The sequence below is a fragment of the Capricornis sumatraensis genome, chromosome 9, assembly GCF_032405125.1.
Source record: "Capricornis sumatraensis isolate serow.1 chromosome 9, serow.2, whole genome shotgun sequence".
Classification (NCBI taxonomy): domain Eukaryota; kingdom Metazoa; phylum Chordata; class Mammalia; order Artiodactyla; family Bovidae; genus Capricornis; species Capricornis sumatraensis.
Genome location: NC_091077.1, coordinates 71,077,777 through 71,102,564, shown reverse-complemented (window position 1 = coordinate 71,102,564; position 24,788 = coordinate 71,077,777). Strand labels below are relative to the sequence as shown.

Genomic DNA, 24,788 nt, shown 5'->3' with positions numbered 1-24,788 from the left:
CAGTGCCTTAATAAGTAAGGCAGGGTCAAAAGCGGAAGTGATCAGAGAGCACCATGGACAGAACTGTGGGCTGGCAGTGACCCCTGGGCTGCAGGCCCAGCGAGACTGAGCTCTGGCAGCCAAGGGCCCTCCTTTCCCACGGGAGAGCGCACACACAGAGCTGAGGAGGAAATGAGTTTAAGCTGCTGGTGGCTCCTGTCCGGTGTGGTGTCTCAGGTTTACACTCTAGTCTTGGAAGGTTATTGGGTCCTGTGCTTTAAAGATCCTTCTCAAGATTAAAGCAGCTATTAACTTCTTTCCATCCTCCTTGGCCTCCTATCATAACCTTCCCCTTTGACATTCCAAGTTTTGCTAAACCGGTTCTAAGGCAATTTGCAGGTCTGCTCATTAGCTCTTGGGAACAGATAACCTTCCGAATACACCTAATCAGGCTTAGATTTAACAGCAAGCGCCAGCACCCCATTCCACGCCAGTCCAACCTGACAGTAACATGCCTCCATAAAGTCCCTGCGCCTCTTCCTAAAGCAGTCTGGATTGAGAGCTGTGAGAAACTCAGCAACAGGCTCGGACACCAGCACAGAGATCAAGGAGCACCAGAAATAATCACCAGGCCCAGCCACATTTCCTCAAGCAGTTCTCTATCTTCAACTACACAAAGTGTTGTAGGACTAAACAAACACTCACACCTTTGACTCTACCTGAGAAGCTCTGGAGGTCCAGTGTGTGAGGTCTTGTCATCTTCCTGCAGCTCCAACACAGGCCCAGTGCTGCAGCGTTCAGGTCATAACCGAGCAGGCTCAGCCACTCCCTGCCTCAGCACCTCGGCATGTGATAACATTCTTTAGGCCAGTAAGCATGATAAGTTATGGTATCTGGGCAGTGGGTCAGACAAGGAGCAAAAGGATAGGGAAAAAACCCAGCTGCAGTGCTTGTGATGGAAGGAAAACGTAGAAAAGGAGTTCTTAGAAAAGAGTTGGATATTAAGAATAGGATTTAACCATACTTCAGATCCATGATGTGTGCGCAAAATGAACTAAATCCACAGTACACTGCACAAAAAAACTACCACCCAAGTGTGACTGTAACAGAGCCAGGCCCTGGGTAAGCCTGCTGCAGAGGCTCCAATGTATGAAAAAGCTGCTCACGTGAGAACCAGGAGGTGGCTGAGACTGTGGACACAGAAATACAGAACATAAGGTGACCTGGAAGATGGAGGGGAGCATAAAACCAGAGGACCAGCTGGGGGTTTCTGAAAGTCTCAAGACAAAGCCTTGTAAATATCCAAGATGCAGAAGTGAAAATATAAAAATTGGGAGGCATTATGTTTACAGGCCAGGGTGAATGATCACCATCTGAGGATATTCTACGTGGCTGCACAACATGGGCTTGACTGGCCTTAAGGGACTCTACAAATGTCTTTTTAAGCTGCAAAAACAAAACCAACCAACCAACACAGGTACTAAATAAAGGCAGGCCACAGAACCTAGAGACGTTTGGATAGAATGATTGCACTGAGGCCACTTCTTACGGAATATCCTTTAACACCAGTTTACTAAGTTTCTAGTAAAGCAGTAGGTGCTATTAAGAAGATAAATATGGCCCTTACCTTCCAGAAGCTCACGGTCTATTCATGGAGGCAGATAAGGAATAAGTAATACTTTTAAAAATGTGTTTGAGTCTTCAAGGAAATTCTAGAAGAGCCAAAATTTTTGTGATCCACTGCAATGTCACTGGCATAAAAATCAATGTCACAGCGTGAATTACCTTAGAAGTCTATTCTGGTATACCTTTTTTGTGGGGTGACAAAAGCATCACAGACTTTTAAATCATACATCTTATATCATGAGGTAAATACAGGCCACCATAATCTGAGAAAAACGACTTTTAAGGTGGTCCAAGGTGCCCCAAGGGTTCCTGGGACCCTTTCAGGTGTCTACGAGGTCAAAACTTTTCATAGTGGTTATGAAATAACTTATTAACGAAAAATAAATTTTATTTTAAAGGAATATTTTTAAAATTTCTATTTTAACTTCTATATAAATATTGATAAATATAAAGAGATTAGTCCACATAAAGTGCTCTTTGAATTTTTTTTTCCTTTATATTTTTGGCAGCATGGTGTGGCACGTGGGATCTTAGTTCCCTGACCAGGGACTGAACCCACGCCTCTTGCAGTGGAAGCGTGGAGTCTTAACCATAGGACTGCCAGGGAGGTCCCCTCCTTACATAGTCTGAGCGTGGCGTGCTGGCCAGTAGGGCACTGCTGCACGGGGAGCACGTGCCGCCACCAGCCGGACCATGCAGCTTTCAGCCAAGGTTTCTGTGCTACGTGTGTGATTTCTCACACACCTTCTGGGAAAAATTAGACGCCAGATTTATCATAAAGACAGCAAAGCAAAATGAACCACCTTCTTTTCCCTTCTCCCCTTCCCCCTTATAAACTGCATGAAGAATGTGATCTCCAACTAGGAGACAGGGCTTCCCTGGGGGTCTGGTGCTTCCACCTCAGGGGGCATGGGTTCAGCCCCTGGTTGGGGAGCTAAGGTCTCTCATGCTGCCCCTGCCAGAAAACCTGGGAGCCACAGAGTGTATACAGCAGACCATCCCACTGCCTAACAGCACACGCTAAGAGGCTTTGAGGAACTGATCAAAACAACAGCACAATTCTTAACACTGGGAGCATGCTTACTGCATGTCACTTACAGAATTATATGTATACTTCACTTCTAACATGAAACCTGAATGTCACCGCTTTTAACACTTAAACCATAACAATCAAAAGCTTTTAAACAGCACTGAGGATTAGAAAACTACCTTTGAAACTTCTGGGTTCATGGAATCTAAAAGAATACGGTTTTGTTCTGGGATTCACATACCAGCATTCCTAAATGAAGTTATTTTAAGTTGAAATCACTAAGACTGGTTACTTGGTCAAAAACACTGATTTCATAAGCATCTGTACAAACCTGGAGAGGCCTGAGACAGCTTGTGAGGTGGGGTTTCTGAATCTTAGTACATGGTGGACGCTCAGCTCCTCCAGATTGTCTTCAAGGTAGCAGCTAAGGCTCTGGGAGGATTGGACTCCAGTAACACTGCTTGAAATCAACACTGCCTCCTACAGCCAGGATGCCTTCTGCTCTAGCTGTTATTTTGGGGACAAAATTCACAACCCAGCTCAGACTGTCACAGAAAGCATTTATTACCAGAGGAAACCAGGAGATGCTGGAGCCCACGCAGGGCAGTGTGTGCGATCGGGGTGAGGGGACAGCAGGCGGGGACCCCATCACGCATGGCCGGGGGGTCTCTGCCCGGCAGGTTTGCTCAGCCCAGGAGACTCCAGCTGGGTTTGTGTTTATGGAGCTCAGGCAGGCAAGTCTCGATAAGCAGGCTTTCTCCTGGACAAAACAAAGGACAGCCGGAACCAGGGCAACAGCAGCACAGACACCACCATAAAATGGAAATCAAATTAGGCTCACTGTATCAGGAAGTGCGTTTCACCCTGATCGTAAAACAAGGGGGAGAAGGGAGCACTGGGCTCTACGAGACAGCCTGTCTCTGCGATCAGATGCTTTTAGAAGTTAAACACTGGCAGGGCCTTTCCCCTTGCTAATCCAAGCAGCATACAATTTCCAAGCCAGCTTTAAAAGCTATTGTTATCTTTGTTATCTGTTGTTATTTGGATTTTGAACAAAATTGATGGAGTAGGAGCCAGTAGAGGAATCCTGTTTGATCTGGAAATTCTCTGTGGAGAGTCCAAAAGGCCGGAGAACCAAGTTCCCAAGATCTTTTAGTTTACCTGCAACATAAAAGCAAAAAGTCCAGTAAAAACAGGGAGTTGGCAGAAGCAGGAGATTCCAACTGCCTTCCTATCTGACTACAAAATAGAGTATTCCTCTGCAGTTAAAGAAACTCCTGCTTTTAAAATTATGAAACCCTCAGCCCCCAGTGTACCAACAGCAGAGCAGTCATTTCAGTGCTATCCACCTGAGCCATCGCTTGCACAGATGAGCACAAGGGGCCCTGCTGGGACAGCAAAACTTCTTGGCCACACTGGCCAGAATCCCTAGGGAACAGGCTCTCTGGGCTGAGTGATGAGCTGCTGCCCCAGGGACTGAAGGCCAAGCCTGGCGGGGAAGGCCGAGGCGCCTCCAAGTCTGTTCTCCATGAAACAGCAGAGCCACTTGCTGAATCTAATTCCACTCAGCAGATTTCTACTGAACCTGAGGTTGAAACTCAAGAGCCTCCCGCTTTTCCAAGTCAAGTCTCAGCTTCCAAACGGGAGATCTTGCTCTCCTGCACAGCTCCATCAACCTCAACAGCCTAGTCTCCCTCCCTGAGTTTCAGGCTTTCTTTGTCAATCACAAGGTGAGTTCATGTCATAAAGTCAAATGAACACACACACAGCATAACCATGGATTTTTATGTTGATTCTCCATGTAAGGGGGACATGGAGCTTATACACAAGTAGGAGTTTCCAGGACATTTGGGAGACTGGGATTTGTGGGGCAACAGGATGAAAATCTGAAACGAGGGTGTTTTGGAAAATCTTGGCTAGGATGGGTAAATACGCATTTCAATCATTTCTAAACTGTTCTAATTTTTCTTGCAGGTCTGCTTCCAGTGGAGAGGAGGAGGAGGGTAAAAGAGAAAGAAACCCCTGCTCATCAGAGGTACAGGTTCCTTCTCACCTTGCTGCCCTTGTTGGCAGCTTTGCTGCTCTGAGATCTCCCCCTTTGAAATAAATCCCAGGTAAAGAACTTAAAGATGCAAGCCTTTAAATGCCAAGGCCTTTCCTGGGAACTCTTGGAAAGAACTTTTGGACTCAGTCTGAGATTTAGCCCCAGGAAAAGCTCACCATATTCACAGAAACCCAGACTGACCACTCTCCAGACAGGCTTCCCAAATCCGAACACACGTGCTCAGTGCTGCTGCTGGAGGGAGAGTCATTGCACAGGCCTTGTCCCTGCGCGCCAGGGGCAGCACAGAGAGGCCCCGCGTGGGGCAGGAGACGGATGTGTGAATAGGAAGCCAGGAAAGACAGGGCCTCCCCAGGAGAGCGTGAGTCAGCCAGAACGCTGGCAGTTTGTCTGTCTTGGGACTGAAGAAAGAGGACAGGGAGGGAACCAAACATTTAAAGAAGCCCAATAAAATGTCACTGCTGGCACAATCCTTGGCTCCTCTGACACAGAGTGAGTGAAGCAAGGAGGTGCCTGTCCCAAGCCTGGGGCCACCACCCGGGGGAAGGGATCATGGCATGGCCATAGTCCACGGCCAGAACAACAGTCTCCAGGGCAAATGCGTGTATTATCTGGTGTCCACTACAGGAGGCACAGGGATCTAAAAAGTACGAGTTACTCTGGTGTAACTTCTGAGATGCTCACAGTCTAGCAGGCAGACACAGACTGGGGAGAGTGCAGGAGCCCCCAGGCCCGTGCAGGGGTGTGAGGCAGGCGTTTCAGGAGGGCAGAGGCTCAGAAGGATGGGAGCAGGTACTAAAGGTGGTGAGGAGGCCCCTGTACCTTGGAGATGGCAGTGAAGCCAGGGCACGAGTATTCACACTGAGGACGGAACAGAGCAGGGGCCGTGCACTGGCCCTCGCTTTGCCCATCAGGCTGAAGCGCCTGTACCATGAGGAGCTGGGGACCTTGGCCTGGCTGATTCCACTGAGTGGCAGCCAGAACACATACTTCTCTGGATGCAGGGCGCCTCTACGCCAAGGTCGCAGGTCCCACGGCTGTTCAGTCAGTGACAGCCTTGCAGGACAGAGCAGGGGCCCCTGTGACAGGTAGTGTTGGCTCCCCAGTGGCTTTGCTGAAGCGTCCCTGGGACTAACCTGCAGGGCAGGACTTCTCCGACCCAGGTCCCTACTCCTCTCAGGGACCTGACGGGATCCCAGTCACGTCCAGTTCCCTGTTTCTGCTCACTTCCCCTTGCAGGTGCTCCCTCCAATAAACCCCTCATATTTCTAATCCAATCTCTGCTTCTGTTTCTCCAAGGTCCCAACCTAACACACGTGGCATCACTTTTTCCTTTTATTCTCACATCTCTGCCCTCATAACATTCCACAACAGCTTGACTATTACCACCAGAACAGCAGAACAGAAGATGGGAAGCCTGCCTGCCAAACAGATAACGCACATAAAGTCCCTGGCAGGTACCAGACACATAATAAAGACACATGGCTAAACAGTCTCCATGTAAGAGAAGACCTGAGGTTACCTGACTTGAATTAACCAATATGTACCAAGTACGTATGTGCAGTGGGGGATGCAAAGATACATGACCTCGTCTTTATACCAAAATAAGGTTAGGTCTGATGGAAAAGCACACACACACACAAGCCAGTGCACATGGTCGAGATGTAAAATGCTGTGAGAGTCAGTAAGCAGATGATCCCCTCCAGCTTGGGCAGGAAGCGGGGGACCCGGCAGAGCGGTGTATGTGAATCTGCATTTCAGTTGCCAAGGACAGGCAGGACTGCAATGGTCTGAGACAGAGGGAGTAGGCAGTGCAGGCGAAAACGGGAGACAGGTGGGCACGGGAGGGCGGCGAGTCCATAGGACTGAAAGGAAGGTGGGAGGGTGCGGCCAAGGCCACTGATAGTTGGAGAACAGCTTTCAGTGTTAATAATGCTGTGCGGCAAAGTGAAGAATAAACCCAAAGGTTCTGACAGAGAGCTAGTGCAACATTACAGGAAAGAGGCCATTTATTCACTGAACAAACAGCTGATGTCTATGCTGTCGGGTAAAGAAGCTCTGAAATTAGGGATATGGAAATAAAAGACACAAACTACTATATATACGATAGATAAGCAAAAAGATACACTGGGAACTATACCCGTTATCTTGTAAAAACTTCAAATGGTGTATAATCTGCAAAAATATCGAATCACTACGCTGTATACCTGAAACTAACACAATGGTGCTGATGGTTTGTTTAGTTGTCGTGTCCGACTCTTTGCGACCCCATGGACTATAGCCTGCCAGGCCCTTCTGTCCGTGGAATTCTCCAGGCAAGAATACTGGAGTGAGTTGCCATTTCCTTCTCCAGGGAATCTTCGCAACCCAGGGACGGAACCTGCCTCTTCTGCACTGCAGGTTTTTTTTTTCTTCTGCTGAGCCACCTTTGTAAATCAACTACAGTTCAATTTGATGACGCTCTAAAATCAGCGTAGGACCAATGGGGACATTAGTAAACAGAGCCCAACATTAAGGTAGAACCAAGTTGTGGTGTCTGCCCAATTCACCCTGTTTACGATGGTGGTAGAGAAGCACCTTCAGCGAGAGCAAGCTTTCAGCTGTGTACACGATCACATGCTCACAGACTTCCTGCTGCTGCTCAGTCAGGCTGGACTCTCAGAGACTCAAGCAGCTTCTGCAGACCCCAGACAGGACCATCTGCCATCTGGCCCATCTCCCAGACTCTCCACTGGCTGCCAGATTTCACCTGCCCCTTATCTGGGCAGTAATCAATCAGGTTCCCTTCTTTCCACTTGTAGCAAACCTGGTACCACCCACTCAGCCTGAACGTGTCCACATGTCCTTAACTGTAAGGGTCTCATCTCTCAGACCAGATCCCATGGCAAAGAGAAGAGTCCAACAGTGCTTGGGCTCAGAAAAGAACACTTGAGATCAAGGCTTGGCACTGGATCCAGTTCTGATAAATATTAAATTTCTGTGTCTGCAAGCAACACTGTATTATAATAAACCAACTGACTTGTTATACATCACTTCTCTTTGGAGATAGTGACTATGCAGTAGTCAGCTTACTGTCAGGAGAGGCAGGAAGACCGTTTGTTTTCACCTTCTCAAGATCACTGAGGTCTGGGCCTCGTGGAATAGATCCTCTATTAGGAGAACCAGACTGCACACAAGTGAATCCTGACACTGCATTTCCTCTTCTGAGACAGGAAACTAAGCTGTGCAGCTGACTCCTAATGTCCTCTGAGCAAAAGGCAAATTAAGAGACAGCACAGAATACAGAAAATAAAACTTACACCCAATTCAAACGCTTATATATTAGCTCCTGGGTGAAAGTGGAAGTTAGTTCCCTACCAAGAACTATCAAAGCAACAGGAGTGATTCTCTTGAGAGGAGGAGCTATGGGAATAGCAACCAGGAAATGAGGCAAAAGACAGGGAGGGCACTGAAACCCCAAACTGGCCCTCCCTACTGAGGGGCCACAGCAACGTGAGCTGGCTGAGACTCTCTGCTGGCCAGACCCACCGCACGGCAAGTGCACAGTCTGAGCTAAGGACTAGGGAGTGCAGCAGGAAGAAAAATGTGGGAAAGGAGCATGGCTGCAGCAGCTTTCAGGGACAGTAACAGGCGAGGGAGCGACCAGATTCTAGGAACCTGAATCACCTGCACAGAAGCACCTAATGCAAAGGAAGAGTCAAAAGAACCCTTACAATGACATGAACAAGTTACCTCCAGCTCCACATCTCACTTTTTAACATGGACCATACAAGGTGGTGTTCTTAATTTAGTTCACAAATGCACACTCTTTAGGATGCTAGTGGACAGGAACGAACACCTGAGTAACTTCAGGACTCAGGGGACTGGTAACATGTTCCAAGAAGGTGGAAGGAGGGGACGGTACAAGTGGAATGCTGGACTGGATGGCGAACAAGGCCCCCGTGTGTGCCGAGCAGCTGGAAGCTAGTGAAAGAAAGGCAGGGTCACTGGGGCAACACCTCACCCACGGCTCTTGACCTTTGAGGGAGTCAATGAGTTTCACGTTCTGCTCTAGGTTTTCCAGGTCAGGACAGACTCTCAGCTGAGGTGGGAAGACAGATCATCTGGAATGGGTGGAACAGAAGCTAGATGCTCTGTCCAGGGCATCTTTCCCACCTCATCAAACCACTGACTATACCCTGCAGTCCTTTTAAACCTTATGTTCCCTGGCTACAACAGGGAGGCTGTCTTCCCAGAGAAGAGACGAGGGCAAACAAGTAAACACTCCAGTGACTGACCCCTTTCCTCTAATCTAACGTCAGCACAATCATCCTCTCTGGCAAGGACTGTGGCACTATGACCAGTGGCCACTCCTGTTCTAAGGATGACATTTACAAATGACAGGCTAAGAAGTGAGGAGTAAGTATGTTCTGCCCACTCATAGTTTCAATTAGAATTTTTTTCCCAAGGAGGGGGGTACATTTCCAACAAAAAGGAAGTCAAGTTACAGAGAGAAAAGGAAAAGAAAATCAAGAGTACTGAACAAACTAAAAGTCATGCAGTCCACTGCAAAAAGCCTGCACAGGACTTCTGAGTAAGTGAGGTGGCTCTGCACATCTGGAGACCAGCCTCCAAGGATCTCAAAGTGCACGAATCAAAACTAGTTCATCTGCAATGAGGAAGGAACACACCAGGAAGCTCATACAATGCTGAGAGTGACTTCTCCCTTTAAGGCTCTCCTATGGGAGATGATACCAAGAAGCAGTATTTTATTCACTGTCATCATATTCATGAAGAAAATAAAGGAGTCTGGTCATTCAGACTACTGATGTGTAACAACAAACTGACGTATGATTTACCAAGCGAGCTAAGTTGTTCATGAAAGGAACAACATAAGTAACTGCCAAAACCACAAGACAAGAAACATCAGCTTATGAGAACTGAGTGACAAGGACAGACGGAACTTAATTCCGTCTGGAACCAACGATGGCAGTAAGATTCAGTTTATATTTATCCATTTATTGTTTCATGGTGATTTAAAAACAGTGGACCCAGAGATCAGTGCCTAAGTGACCAGTACAGTCACTCACCAAGTCTTCTCTTTCAGCACAAAATCCAGCTCAGCTAAATGCAAATAAAATAAATAATCACTGTGAATTATTTTTTGCTAAAATAAATAATCATTGTGAACAGGTGAGGAATACTCTTTTCTTCCTTCTTTGAAGAAAAAGTACCTTCAAAATAACTTTTTGGCTCAAACATGATGTCAAATTTGATTAAAAATGTAAATTAGAGAAAAAGCCAATTTTGGAAGAAATGAGGAAGGCTCCACAGATCTGCCCATGTCTGAAGCAGTGCTCCTAGGAGTCTGAGTCCACCCAGCAGGGCCCACACTTGGATTTACTAGGTCAGTAGTTTCTCCTCAATCAACTCTGTCAGTGATCTTTTGGGAAATTTGTCTCATTCTCTGATACTGATGCCTAAAGGCCTTAAATGGCCAGGCTCAATATATTTTAAGTGATCTTTCCTTTTGGCCCATGCGACTGCAATTCATGATATAGATTCTTCATAAGGAAAACATACAGGAGGTCATGAACAGATAACTATCACACAGGTTATAAGCAGATTATGCTGGGCAGGTCTCTGTCCAGGAACCTTTACTCCTCTTGGTCAAGCAGACTGTTTACAACGACAAGCCCTCTAATTCCAACCATAAACACGGTTTGGCCAATGTAAGAACTAACTAAAACATGGGTCAAATGAAACCATTTCCCCTGACTCCACCCACACAGTTTTTTCCCCTCTTCCCATTTACTACTAATTCTTACCCTCTCATGTCTTCTCAAATACTAAAGGGTCTCTGAACATTATTTTCAAAACAAAAATCCCCTTGGTTTTCACAGGGTACTCGCTTGTACTGATTGCATCCTAATGAACTTAAAAACTGAAGTTGTTTCCTCAGTGAACAAACTCAACTGTTTTTATGAAACTGATGATCTGAAAGAGAGGTTGGTGGCACCCCCAGGGTTGGGCGTTAATTATGTTTGCATTTTGAAGGCAGGAAAACTTACCAAAAAAATAAAAGCAAAATGGAAGTTTAGTTTTTGAAAAGCTGATATCCACTCTAAACCACATTGGTCCTTTAGAGTCAAAACTGAGTAATAACTCACAAGCCCCAAGGTGCTGGTACTGAACCACAGAAGGGCCTCAAAGCTGTTTCCAACTGTTGAGTTCTCCTCTGATGAATAAAAGGACGGATGGCCGCATCCCCCAGCTGAGCTATTTATGGTAAAGGTAAGGGAGGCAGACTTACCTAACATCTCTTCCTTCAGTCTTTCATTCCGTTCTTCAATTTGCTTAGGTAATCTCTGAGGGAAAAAGCACCAAAACAATGGTTGTGAAAATCTTTTGGCTTTATTTCGAATTTGAGAAACATTTTTACAAACCTTGTGTGAAAATGAGATCAGGTTAAAGCACACATATATGATCCCACTAACTATAGAAAAATCCCAAATATTTCTCTGTGGGGGCACTACAGAGACAGGAGTTTTGTTTGGTTCAATGCTATACACAGTTCCTGGATCACTGGAGTGGACTCAGGAGGGCCTCGATAAAAATTTGGTGAAAAATACACATACACATACACACACACAGAATATCTGAAAGGATAAACATCAGATGTTTACAGTGGTATATTCAGGTGGTGGGATAATGGCTGATATTTATATATATTTTCTGCTCACTTGTATTTTTTAACTTGAGGTCCTTTCTTTATGTAACTTAATTGTTGAGAAAGCATCAGATTGATATGAGATATTCCGAAATGATCATCCAGCTTAGGGCTTTTCAACCTGGTACTACTGAGTCTGGACAGGGCAGTTTGCTATTGGGGCTGCCCTGTGCACAGTGCAGTGGTCAAAGCATCCACGGCCTTCAGCGATGCCAACAGGACCCTCCCCACCATGACAAAGCGGCCCCCCACGTAGCCAAATGTCCCCCGGAACCAGACCGCCTCCAGCTGAGAGCCGCAGGTCTGCTCTGGGCACTGTTAGCTCTGGAGTTGCCCCCACACCCTCTGCAATTCCAGTATTAACTCTGTTGCAATAATTCAAGATAAAATAAATTCTTTACGCCTATAACAACAAGCTTTAATAAAAGGCTCCCTTTGTCTTAACACTTAATTTGACAAGGATAAAGGCCACCATGAATTTAGCCAAGATTTTAAGTACTCTATTCCCTTTCCTCATGTCCAATTTAAGTTAATCCTAACACCATTCAGATACATTAAAAGTCAGATAAAGGATTAAAACTGCTTTCAAATTACATATGTATTTTAATTACCCAAATGAACTTTTCTCCGATTGCTCCATTTCTAGGTGAATAAAAGACCTGTTGTGACCAAAGGAACTCACCTCAAGTGGGTATAAAAACAAAGCAAAACAAAACCCAAACTACCTAGGATATTGATATGAATGCAGGAAGATGAGTCAACATTTCTCAGGTCTGCCTGGTGGAAAAACACATGAACTAAATGGGAGATCCTGTGGAGTAGGGGCTCAGATGCCCTCGGGACTGACAGGAAACGTAAGTAAGTAATGGACCGGGTGTTAAGGCAATAGCACTGGTGTGCTCAGCCATGTAATCGGAGCACTCCAGCCCCACGCCAGCATGTGCGAGTTCAAGGAGCAGCCAGCATGTCCACATTTTCCAATTTTCAAAAGGAGCCCGACTTAGATTTTTACCCATTTAATTTTATCCACTTGAAATGGATAAAAGTTTATCCATTTAAAAATTCTTTCCATTTTAAAATGTTGGTAACTAGCCTCAATTAAAAAAACAAAACCAAAAAGTCTGGCTAAATAAAAGACGCCTGTAGCTCTCTGGCTCCTGCCATCTCTGCTACATACTGGGTTCAGGACAGACCTCCCATTCTAATGCCCTCTGAAAAGTCCGGCAATCAAGAAACCTGGTTAGCTAAAGCCGGTGTGAGTCGAACTTATTTGAACACCTATTATTTGGGGGCAGTGAGACACACATCCAATTTTGCAGCAAATCCTTAAGAGTACACATTACTCTATGCATTGGAGATAGAGAGTGATGATAAAGGTAAAGGCACAAATATACAGTTATTTTTAAAGAGAGGAAAACAAGTACTATTTAGTTTTAATTTACTATTGACATGAAAATATGACATTTAGAAGGAAAAGGATTTTTAGTGACACGGACAAGAACTAGAGTCATTTTAAGAGGGATAAAAAGATTAGGATATTTTCAACTAGAAATGTTCTGCACATATGACAATGAGTAGAACCTTGGTGACTGAGTAAGGAAAAGAAAACCAGAAATTTATTATCTATAATATTAAGGCTCACTCTTGACTAAACTGTACACCTATAAGCAGACAAGGTTTCCCTAGTCCAGCAACAAAAGGTTCTTGTTAACCCTAGAGGTCAAAGGTTTATACAAGACAACAGTTTTAGAATGAAGATTAAATAGCACAGGGCGCAATGCGTTGCAGCCACCACTTCAAAGCTCTATCTCCTGCATATTCCTTCCAATAAGCTTCTCAAAAGCATAGAAATGGCATGTAGTTGTGTCTCAAAAGATTATTTAAGATTCAATGACTAGTAACACAAGGAATAGAAAATATTTTTGTAAAAAATCAAGTTTACCATGCAAGCTTCTCTTGCTTGATGTACTGATGGGTCTTTTTCTAATATGGATTTATAGTCTTCCAGGGCTTCATCCAGCTTGTCAGTTTTCTCATACAACTCTGCTCTCCTCAGTATTGCCCTGATATAGCTGGGGTTTAACTGAATTGCTGTAAAAGGGGAAGAAGTAACTGTTACCATGAGGAAAAAGGTCCTACACACCCTCAGTTATATCAAGTTTCCTCAATAATCATTCTCCGTGGCTCCGTAAGAAGAGTTATTTGTTAAAGGTTATATGTAGGTTCAGCAAACTTTTTCTGTAAAGGGCAGGTAGTAAAGATGTCAGGCTTTGTGGGACAGACTGTTACAACTACTGAACGCTGCTATTGCAGCATGAAAGCAAGCACAGACAATGCATCAGCAAATAAGGGTGATGGTATCACAATAAAATTTTATTGATGGGTACTGAAACCTGAATCTCACATAATTTTCATGTGTCCTGAAATATTACTTCTCTTTTGATTTTACTTCCAATGATTTAGAAATGTAAAAACCATTCTTAGCTTTAGAAATGTAAAAACCACCTGCTTTTGTACAGCCTGCATTCAGGCTGCATTTGGCTTGTGGCTGTAGTTTATCCAACCCTAGTCTATACCCCAGGTCCTGGTTTCCACCTAGTGCACAGGGAAAAAGTGAAGGGAATTTGAAGGTGCATGTTAAAGAACTGAGGCAGAACAGTGGCAGACTATCATTTACTTTCTCGTTTTCTAGGCCTCAACTACGGAGGTCACACAATGACAGCTAAGGTTATATTTTTAGCTAAATCCTCACTGTTCTTTCAAACTCTTGCTCTAACACCCTTAGGTCACTAGTGTGTAATATCCTTTCTTGGATCCAACAACAAATGCCTTATAATAATCTGGTGCCCATATTTTGGTTCAAGTACACTACATTCTTCTATTCTTGTGTTTTTCCTTTTTCTGTTAAAAAGCAGTATCATGGCTCTAAAACTTTTTTCTTTTCAAATGATGTCCTCATTTTTAAATTCATTCATGTTTTCAGTAACTGTCTGTTTATACCTAATATATGCACTAGGGTAGTGACCCTCCAGAGTACAGTGGTAACCAGAACAGACCAGGTCCAAGTCCTCATGAGGCTTTAACCTATTCTAGGAGGCAACAGAAGATGGCATACAAATAATTTCAGAGAGCTATAGAGTTAGAGAAAAATAAAACAAGGTGATGTAAATTCAAGAGAAGAGGGGAATAAGTGACTTTATAAAGAGTGGAAACAATATGAAAAGGGATTATTTGAGGGCAGCCAGCTATTTGAAAAGCGGAGGCAGACAGTATAGGAAAAAGAACTAAAAAGAGTAAAGGATCTAAAAGCAAGAATAACTTTGGCATCTTGGTGACAGGCAGAGGTGCAGAAGCGATGAGGCTGAACATACCCAACAAGCAGGTCATGGAGGCCTTGCTGGCCAGGGAAGGAGCTTGGACTTTTTCTATTTTGTATTTTTTCAAAAGCTTTTATATTGGAATAATACAGTTGATTCACAATGTTGTGTTAGTTTCAGGTGTAGAGCAAAGTGATTTAGTTATACACACACACATCTGTTCTTTTTCAGATTCTTTGCCCATTTAGGTTAATACAGAGTACTGAGTAGAGTTTCCTGTGCCACAGAGTAAGTAGGTCCTTGCTGATTGTCTATTTTAGTTATTATAATTTTTATTGGAATATAGTTCATCTACTAGACTTTTTAAGTGTGATAAGCCGCCACTGGAATAGTTTCAAGCAAATTAAGACATAATCTGATTTACAGTTTTAAAAGCTCACTTTGGCTACAGTATGAAGGGTACGGGTGGAAACGGTGAGACAGCTGGGAGGTCAATGTCCAGATGACAGCGGATGCTCACTAAGCTGCTAAACGTGGAGATGGAAAGGAGAGGCCAGATTAAGGAAATGTCTCTGAATCAGAGCCCAGTGGACTTGCTGATTAATTAAGCCATGTGGAATGAGAGAATAACTCAGGGATGACTCCAAAGGTTTTAGAGTTTCAGCAAGTGAATAGATAACGATGGCATTCACTAGTATGAAAAAAACTAACTGCAAGTTGTTTTCATGCATTCATGTATGCGTGGGACTGGGAGGCACCAGAGTCTGTTCTGGGCACGTTCCATCTGCCACGCCACGGGACCAGACATCCCAGGGAGATGTCAAGTTGGCAGTGGGATACAGGGCTCCTACAGGGCAGGACCGAAGATATAAACTACACGGTATGGATGGGCTACTTCATGTGCAGACAGTCTTTCAATGAAGCAGATGACAGAAATGGTGCAGTGGCTGGAAGGGGATATTGGTTCAGGAGAAGGTTTTCTGAAAGAACCTAAACTGCAGGATTTCAACTTTACACACTGTCAACCTCCCCTTAGTCTAGCACACCATATTCTCTTAAAATACTCCAGGGACCTCTACTACATCATTTTTTAAAAAACTGAACCCCCTAGTTGACACCTTAACGCCTATACTGCCCCCTTTTCTCAACTAGTGGATAACCTGTAACAATGCAAATACTGACTGAAGAGATGGAATCCTTCCAGGGTTACTCTTCTTATTGGCCACACAGCTGACAGGATCTTAGTTTCCCAACCAAGGACTGAACTCGGGCCCTGGCAGTGAAAGCACTAAGTCCCAACCACTGTACTAGGGAACTCCCTATGACTACTTTATAAAAACCTCTAACACCAACTTACCACTCTAACTTGTGACTTGCTTTCTCAATCCATATAGAGAATTAACTTAAACTTTATTTACATGCTAAGCTAAAAGCATAAAGGTGACTGGCATTAAATATTGTTCCACAGTTTTCATACAGGTTCTTATATAGTATTTCATAGTAAAGAGCTCCAAATGAGTTAAGTCCTTTGCCAAAGTTTGTACACAGAGTGAGCATGTGTTTATTTGGGGGGCAGAGGAATGAAAGGTCCTGTATATCCAAATAATCTGTACTACTTAATCCAAATAAACTGTACTACTGTTAATGTATTTTGTGCATGGATTCAATAAACCATATGTAGTCATAACAACTAAGTATAAGCACATGTATTTTGGTTTAACCAAAACCAAAAATGAATCTGGAAAACAAACACTTCCCCCCACTTCCTCTCATTCTCTTGGCTCCTAGACTGAGGGCGACAGCTAGAGATGTACTGTTTTCTAGTGTATTCCCCGCTAATCAGCTTACAAGCTATTTTCTCACCATTTGGTTACCAAGGAAAGAACTCTGAAAACTGCAGCTTGTTCCTAACTTAAACTCATCAAAGCCACACATCTCACAGAGATTAAGGTTAAATATCTTCTTCCAAACAAAACAGTACATTTAGAATTAGTTCCAGTCCAAGACGGTAATAGATCAGAATAAGTTTGCTAGATTCTAATATGTTAAGTTTCATTCAGAGACTCTAATGAATTGCCAAGTATAAAGAAGAGAAGGTGACTAATTAATGTTATTAAAAAATCTCAAGAAATAAAACAGATGAGGGAATTCATGCTTGGTCTGAGAGTAGGATTTGATAATATATAACGTTCTTTTTTTTTTAAATAAAGTTCTTTTAAACTCTGATTCTCTCAGAGAAAATATTATCCAAAGGAGAAAATATTATCCAAAATGGAGAAGAAAATACAAATTTAAAAAACAATATTAGCTTGAAAAAACTCATGCGAGTAGCAAGATGCAAGGAACAAGATTATGTGTGTTCCCCACACCAAGCAGGTTATAAAGACAAGACAACCATTTGGCCTGTCAGGAAATTTTTTGGAAAAAAAAACAAAAACAATAATGACCCTATGTCTGGAGCTGTCTCTATGAGGTGGTGGAATGAAAAGATCATTATGGAACTCAGACATCAGATGACAAAGACTGGATTCACTGTGTTGAACTTGATAAAAAATGATGGCAAGGAGATCTGGATTAAGTACAACATCTGAACGGAGTACCATTTCCCTAATAGAAACCACCACTGCTATCCAAGCACATGGATTCAGAAGCCCCAACAGCAGCTAAGATCTTCAATTTCAAAAGCAAACACACAAGAAGTATATACTGTTTCTGTGGCCAAGGTAGGTTTGAATTTTCTCCACGTATTTACCAATACAGGATAAACTGACTGAACTGTCCATTCAAAAAATGCTTTCACTAAGATGACTACTGTGCAGAACACCTCTGAGAAAGACCCGAAGATTCTCATTTAGCAGCCCCAGAAGGGTGCATGTGTACAAGTACACATCTGACTGACAAGCCTCTGCATTTGTTGTCTAGCTGAGGTAACAGGCTTCCCAGGGGACTCAGTGGTAAAGAATCCACCTGCCAAAGCAGGAGACAAAGGTTCAATCCCTGGGTCAGGAAGAGCCCCTGGAGAATGAAATGGCAACCCACTTCAGTATCCTTTGCCTGGGAACCCTATGGTCGAAGGAGCTTGGTGGGCTACAGTCCACGGGGTCACAAAAGAGTCGGTCACAGCTCAGCAACTAAACAACAGCTGAGGTAATGCTCTTGTATGTCACCATGTACAAGACCAAAAAGCTGTACCTTTGCTGCAGTCACTGATGGCCATCTCTTTCTTGTCCTAAAAGGAAATAGATCATTAATATGTGTCACCCTAATTCTGTCTCAACAGCTCAAAGGCTCAATGACATAAACTGATCATTAATAATTGCTTACACAGATAGATGCATGCTTTTCAAGGAAATCACACCAAAACATGCATGCCACTTCCAAGCTAAAATTCAAACTATGCTGACAGCTGACTTGAAAGACTCCTGGCAACAGATTATTCAAGGAGCTTCCTCCTGAAGTATCTTTATTTAAAGATTGCTGCAATTGGCCTGCGACATTTTACATTAGAATGTTGATAGTGAGAAAACTCTGTGATCAATAAACAGGACAAATGACTGACACATGAATAACTGAATGAGTAACCTTCCTCGTTGGTGAACTGTTACATATCACACCCAAAGTGGTATTTTCCAGGAAGTACAGAGGTGGTCCACATACAGACAGGGCATGGCTTCTCATGTAGTCTCAGTTATGAACCTTAATTGATTCACTAACCAAACAAAAACACAAAAGAACCGGCCAAAAATCTAATTTAATTTGCTGAACTGAGAAGCACAGCATAGTGAAAAGAACATAGGATTTCAAAAGAACTAGATTCTAGCTTGAGAACCAGATTCTCAAAAGAACTAGATTCTAGCTCTGATATTCATCTGCTAGTAATACTTCCATAATGGCTACTATGGCAAATGCCAAATACTTTGTAGAATATTTTAGAGCACTGTCTACCAAATTGAGTTTCAGGATTCAATCAAAAACAGTTCCAGGATGGGGAGTGACTACTTAATGGGTTTTTCTTAGGGTCATAAAAAATTTCTGGAACCGGAAATGATGATCATTGCCTAATACTATGAATGTATCTAAAAATGGTTAAAATGGTCAATTTTATAGTATGTGTACTTTACCCACAATAAGCAAAAACAGGTTCCAGAGTCGTCTGGGAAACACTAACTACATTATCTCTCCCAATGTCCAAAATAGCAATTCACATACTAAAAACTCTAACAAGAAGTCCTGTGGTACAGAAAACTGGAAGTCAGTGTTTCCCTAACTTTTAGATAACTGTTAAGTCTGAGACACACAATGTCATTTTTAAAGTTTCTGATATAGGAGTAAATCTACATAACTTGTGTGTACAGCTGATGTGGTGGTATTCTTTGTGCCCCCAAGTAACTATTCTTAGAACCTATTTTTTGTGGGACTTTGTTTACTGTCGTGTAGTCAGGCCTAGAGCTAAAACCTGCCCTAACTCCAGGTTTGCCTTTTCCCCCTCCAGACGTGAAACATAAAGCTTAGCCAGGCATACCCCATCAGGGATGCTGAGCCTGCAAACTTGTCTTTCAGAAATTCTTCTTAAAATATTTAACCTATCACTTCCTTAAACTCAGAATGGGCTCCTTAAATCACTTCAGTGGATTCCTAAAAGTCTCCAAGTCTGTAATTTTAGAATCTTCTTAAAAATATTAAGAATGAAAGTTGAAAGAATAAAACAAAAAGAGCCCACCAGCAAACTTATCCCTTGTAGAGGTCAGAGTTACATAGCAAGTTTCTTCTGAGTTCCCCTCGGCTATGACAGAAGACTAGCAAGGCCATCCATTTTCCTAACTCAGGAACGAGTTGCTCATACTAGCCTAATGCTAGCAATGTCACTAATTTTGGCAACTATGAGAACAAAGAATCCCAAATTCCAGGAGCCAAATGGGTATGGTGCATTTTCTCTGACACTTGAAGGTGTCCTCGATCTCAATTCACAATGACAATTTCCAGTCTATGAATGTGGCTTGATGTCTCCCAGAGGCAAAAGTGAAATCAGAATTTTCCAGCTAAGTGGAAAGACTGTTAGTTGTGAATTCTGATCGATGGTAGAATGTATTAATGAATGTTGTTTTAAATAAATCTAAAAATTGTTTTATTTCCCCTAATACAAAATGTCTGTTTGTATACTCTGTATGCTCTAGAATTATTCCCTCTCTTATGTCACATGAATCACTCTAAAAATATTAAAACTTCACCCTGGACACTGAACCCAGTAACAAAACACACAAGCCTGGATTAAAATAAAACTTTTTGAATGCCCAAACATTCAAGCGCAGCCCCCACTCTCCCCTTTAAAAACCCTCATCAGTCAACATCAAAAAGAAAATGACATAGATACCTGATCAAAACAAACAGAAAACCACTTCACCCAATCTTACGCCTGCTTTGTGGTTGCTTAAAGGTAAAAAAAATTCTACCCTTGTGCTTTGAATATAAGTAGTCTTTAACAAGTGGTACTGTTTGTTTTTTCGAGCTCTCACCATTTCAAACCAGCAAGATTTACTATGCTGTCTAAACAGGAATATCAACAAATCACCAATTTAACTTTTAATACCGACATGATACCAAACAAATATCACGACACTCTCCTCTACTCTACATTCACCCTGCCACACCAGGCTCTCAATCCTTTGGAAATACAAAAATGCTTCTGAATTTTCCCTGACACCCATTTTGCATTTAAGGGTACTTTTCACCTCAGCTCTTGGACGCTTCTCCCTATGTCCATACTTTCAACAGAAAATCAGAATCTCAGGGATAAGCACCTTGAAGTCCAGTTTCAAGCACGGCTTCCTGTCCCTTTGAGTCTTATCTAAAGTTCCAGAGGCCTGGAGTAAGCAGCTGGAGCTATGCTAGGACATGTACTACTTGGCTGTTTGATTCATTAACCTACCCTGGTTTGGTAGAAACTGTGCCAGGCTTCCTTCTGTGAAAGTATTCACTCAGCCACTTTAATAAGGAATACGAACAGTAATCTGACTTAAGTTTTTCAAAATTATGCTTCTATCCTTCCCATGCCCTTTAAATCAGCGAAATATAGGTGTAGGAAAAGAGAGGCAGCAACTTTAAAGCCCCTATGCTTATTTCCGGCGAGAAGCTATCCTACAAAAACAGTGCAAATTCATGTGCTTCTGAAAAAGACAGGGTCCAAGACATACCTGTTTCATCCTTGCTGCAGCTCTGTTGGAAAACAGAACAGACCGGTCTTTCTGGAAGCAGGAGGGACACGTCTGCAGGGCGCGAGTATAAGAACTTTCGGCTTCTATGTAATCTGAGGATAAGGGAAAATATAAGAAGTTGTTATGATTTTATTTCTGATATTACTGTATTCCAAATGACCTCAGGATGTATAGCTTTCCCTTCTATACATTCCTCTTTCACTTGGCTTATCAATTTAGTAAAGAGTTTTGAAAGGGGATTAGGAAACTGGACAGATGAAAGAGACTAAAATCTGGAATTAACAAACAGCCCAGGATGAAGAAAAAAACTCTCTATATTTTTCATTAAAGATACTCTGCTTTCATGGAGTCAACCAGGCTAAAAATGCTTCCATGAAGTGTCTGGAGAGACATTTTATAGAGCTAAAAGAAACTACGTTAAAAACCACTAGTTGACTAAATACCTTAAGAGAGAAAATGGTGATAAACTCATATTCATTGCCACATACAGAATTATAGTTAGGATACTAAAAGATAATTGCCTACTCACTCCTTTCTCAGGTTTGAAATATTTAATACTAAAATATAAAGAGATAAAACTTTCAGAGAATCTTTAGTTCTCTTAAAAAAAGAAGTGATAATTGATAAATCAGGATATACGAAAAAAAAAAAAAAATTTTTTTTTAACCTAAAAATAACAAAGGGAAGATGTTACTGCTCCTAGATATTCAAAGCATACATACTTTGAGACGTGACAAATTTGATAATAAGATCAAATAGTTCCCCCAAATCATAAAAATGAATCTCAGTTATCCCTAAGCAAATACAAGAAATGCATTAGGACCATCTCTCTAGTTTATCTACAGAAAACGGAACCTGAAACAGCAACTGAAGTGTAAGCAAAACCCTTCTCGAGGCAGCACAGGACACACGGGGCCAGTATTCACAGCACTGTCACTAAGTGAGGAACTGAGACCCTCTTTTTACAGTAATGCGGCAAACAGCCTTTTAACATTCTGGATTAGTTTCCCAAAACAAAAACTCAGAGAGCTTTGCTCTTCAGTACTGTTAGCAGTTCAGATCTGCTAGCTGTTTCCAAACATTCTTCAGTGTTTCTTCACAGTCTCTACAAAAGAATGAGGAGTCAAGACAGCCAGCATCAGCGCTGAAAAACACATCTTACCTCCCTTCTTAAACTGCTCGTTTCCCTCCTCCTTTAGTCTAGAGCTCTCTTCTCTCCTTCTCTGAAAAAGATCAGAGAATGACATAAATACAGTATTATGATAACTGAACAGAAAGGCCAGCTTTCATTACACATTAGGCTATTCAACAGCCAGCAGCTTGACTTTTGAGAACTGGGTCAGTTTTATCTAAATCTCAAACACACAGAAAACAAACACATGACCATCTGGCTAAACATCAAGTGAATTCTTGACACTAAAAAGACAAAACCCAGGTTTTCTTTGTTTCTGGCTTTTGCATGGAACAGTAATTTCCACTTACTAAAAATGAAACTAATAGACCCACTGGTATGCTTACCTTTATAAATTAAAATTCTAGATCTGCTACTTATTAATTGCAGATGACCCTGGACAAGTTTCAGATCTTTCTGGGCGTTAATTTCTTCATATAAACAATAAAGCTAATAGATTTATGGGTTAACGTGATATGTATGCAAAGCTTCCAAAACACTGGTGAATAAGGGTTCAAAAATTAGCTATTATTTTTCTGTAAAATAATGTCATACTTATTTAGCTACAACTGCACTCTGTGTCATAAGCAGGCATACAGAGGCTGGCAGAGTGTACTATGGGGGATGAGTCTTGTTTGCAGGGTCAGGTTAGGTATGCTGTTAGCAGGCTAACACAGGGAAATTTGAAGAAACCCAGAGAAATCTCTTTTCCTAGCCTCTTCTATCAACAGAAATTCATGCAGATGGTAGGGCACTCATGGGACTCAAAGGTAGAGTGAATGTTAGTCTGTGGGGCAAAAAAGACACGTGCCGAGCCCCTATGTTCTCTCAGCCCTGAACATCTCGGCAAGTTAGCCGGCATAAGCAGAGCTAGCATGCCACCTTTGACAGCATTTAAAAAAAAGAGAATCTCCAAAAATCTCTTCCTTCATTCTTGAAGTTTCTGACTCAATAAAAACGCCAATGGGAGAACACAAAATTAGCAGACTTTTTCATCGACAGTACAAGCGACATCCTGAACCAAATTTAAAAAATATAATGCTTCTGGAGAAGATCTGTAAATGAGCTGCTGAGATCTGGGTGCTTTGCAAATACCTTATTACTATACTCTGAAAGAAACAGAACACTTGATGAATCTCAATAAAGAAACTAAGAAATAGGTATAAACAGAATCTAATTTTTACGACATCTATTATAGGCCAGATGTTCAGCAGACAATAATAATTCATTTTAGGATATAACATATCTGAAGAAGGCCTATTCCAAGGGAATACAGGAAAAAATAAGATGGGTAGTGGTGATGACAATCAAAATACAAAAATGTGGCCACATTTACCTACTACCATCCAGAGGAAGGTGCCTGAACTGTAATATCCTCCGTTGAACTGGTGAGGATTTTTTGTTGTTTAGACACTAAGTCACGTCTGACTCTTTTGCGAACCCACGGACAGTAGCCCACCAGGCTCCTCTGTCCATGGTATTGCCCAGGCAAGGATACTGGGGTGGGTTGCCACTTTCTCCTCCTGGAAATCTTCCCGACCCAGGGATCAAACTCAGGTCTCCCTGTACTGGCAGGCAGATTTTTTTTTTTACCACTGAGCCATTTGGGAAGCCCGGTTAGGATTTCTGGAGGCAAGCAAAAGGACTGTCTACCTCGGGCAAAAAAGAAAAAAAAATTTTTTTAAGGGCTTAAGTTTACTGGAAAGCTACCATGGGGCTCACACAATCACGGGGAGGCCTAAAATATGGGCTTATAAAACAGACAGGACTCAAGGCAATTCTGAAGTCAAAAAGCTAAAAAATATTGATGTGTCTTCTAGGAGAAAAGTCTCGCCAAGATAGGGCTGTAATAACAGCCAACAGACCCTAACCATCCCCCTTTTTTTGTCCTGATTTAGATTTAAAGTTTTGGTAAGAAGCATTCAATGAGCCAAGCATAGTCACATGCCTTGGCTGTCAAGAGAACAGAGTGAACAGGGGGACTGACCAGCACTCAACAAGGGGAATTTCCTCCACATAAGAAAGGGAATTCTATGCTGGAAGCAAAGAAAACCCCATAATGAATCCAGTTAAAAGTTATTTCAACCCCAAATAGACAAAGTGACCTGGAGAAACAAAGTTGGAGGCATCATGCTCCCTGATTTCAACCTACACTTACAAAGCTATAGTAATAAAAATGGTATGGTACTGGCATAAAAACAGACACATTGATCAGGGAAACAGAATAGAGAGCCCAGGAATAAACCCACACACATATGGTCAATTAATTTATGATAAAGGAGCCACTAATATATAATGGGAAAAGGACAGTCTCTTCAGTAAGTGGTGCTGGGAAAACTGAACAGCCACATGCAAAAGAATGAAAACAAACCACTGTGTTATACCACACACAAAAGTTAACTCAAAATGGATTAGAGACTTGAATGTAAGACCTGAAACCATAATACTCCTAGAAGAAAACAGAGGTGGTAAGCTCCTTGAAGTAAGTCTTGGTGATCATTTTCTGAATCTGACACCAAAAGCAAAAATAACCAAGTGGGACCACATCAGACTGAAGAGCTTCTGCACAGTAAAGGAAACCATCAACAAAATGAATGGAAGAAAATAGTTATAAATCATATACTTGATAAGGGGGTAATATCTAAAATACATAAAGAACTCACATAACTTAAAAGCAAAAAC

The 24,788-nt window shown here is 42.3% G+C and overlaps 1 protein-coding gene across 1 annotated transcript in view; it reads right to left on the bottom strand.

Moving 5' to 3' along the window:
- Positions 1 to 3,226: 3,226 nt before the first annotated feature.
- The window catches only part of TTC1 (tetratricopeptide repeat domain 1), a 48,373-nt gene continuing 26,811 nt past the window's right edge, over positions 3,227 to 24,788 (bottom strand). Inside the window, exons 3-8 of the mRNA XM_068980558.1 lie at positions 22,098 to 22,158; positions 20,915 to 21,027; positions 17,916 to 17,952; positions 13,349 to 13,497; positions 10,990 to 11,044; positions 3,227 to 3,796 (exon numbers count right to left, since the gene is read on the bottom strand). Coding sequence (XP_068836659.1) covers positions 3,663 to 3,796; positions 10,990 to 11,044; positions 13,349 to 13,497; positions 17,916 to 17,952; positions 20,915 to 21,027; positions 22,098 to 22,158 — 549 coding nt within the window. The 3' untranslated portion in view covers positions 3,227 to 3,662. The remainder of the gene's footprint in view (positions 3,797 to 10,989; positions 11,045 to 13,348; positions 13,498 to 17,915; positions 17,953 to 20,914; positions 21,028 to 22,097; positions 22,159 to 24,788) is intronic.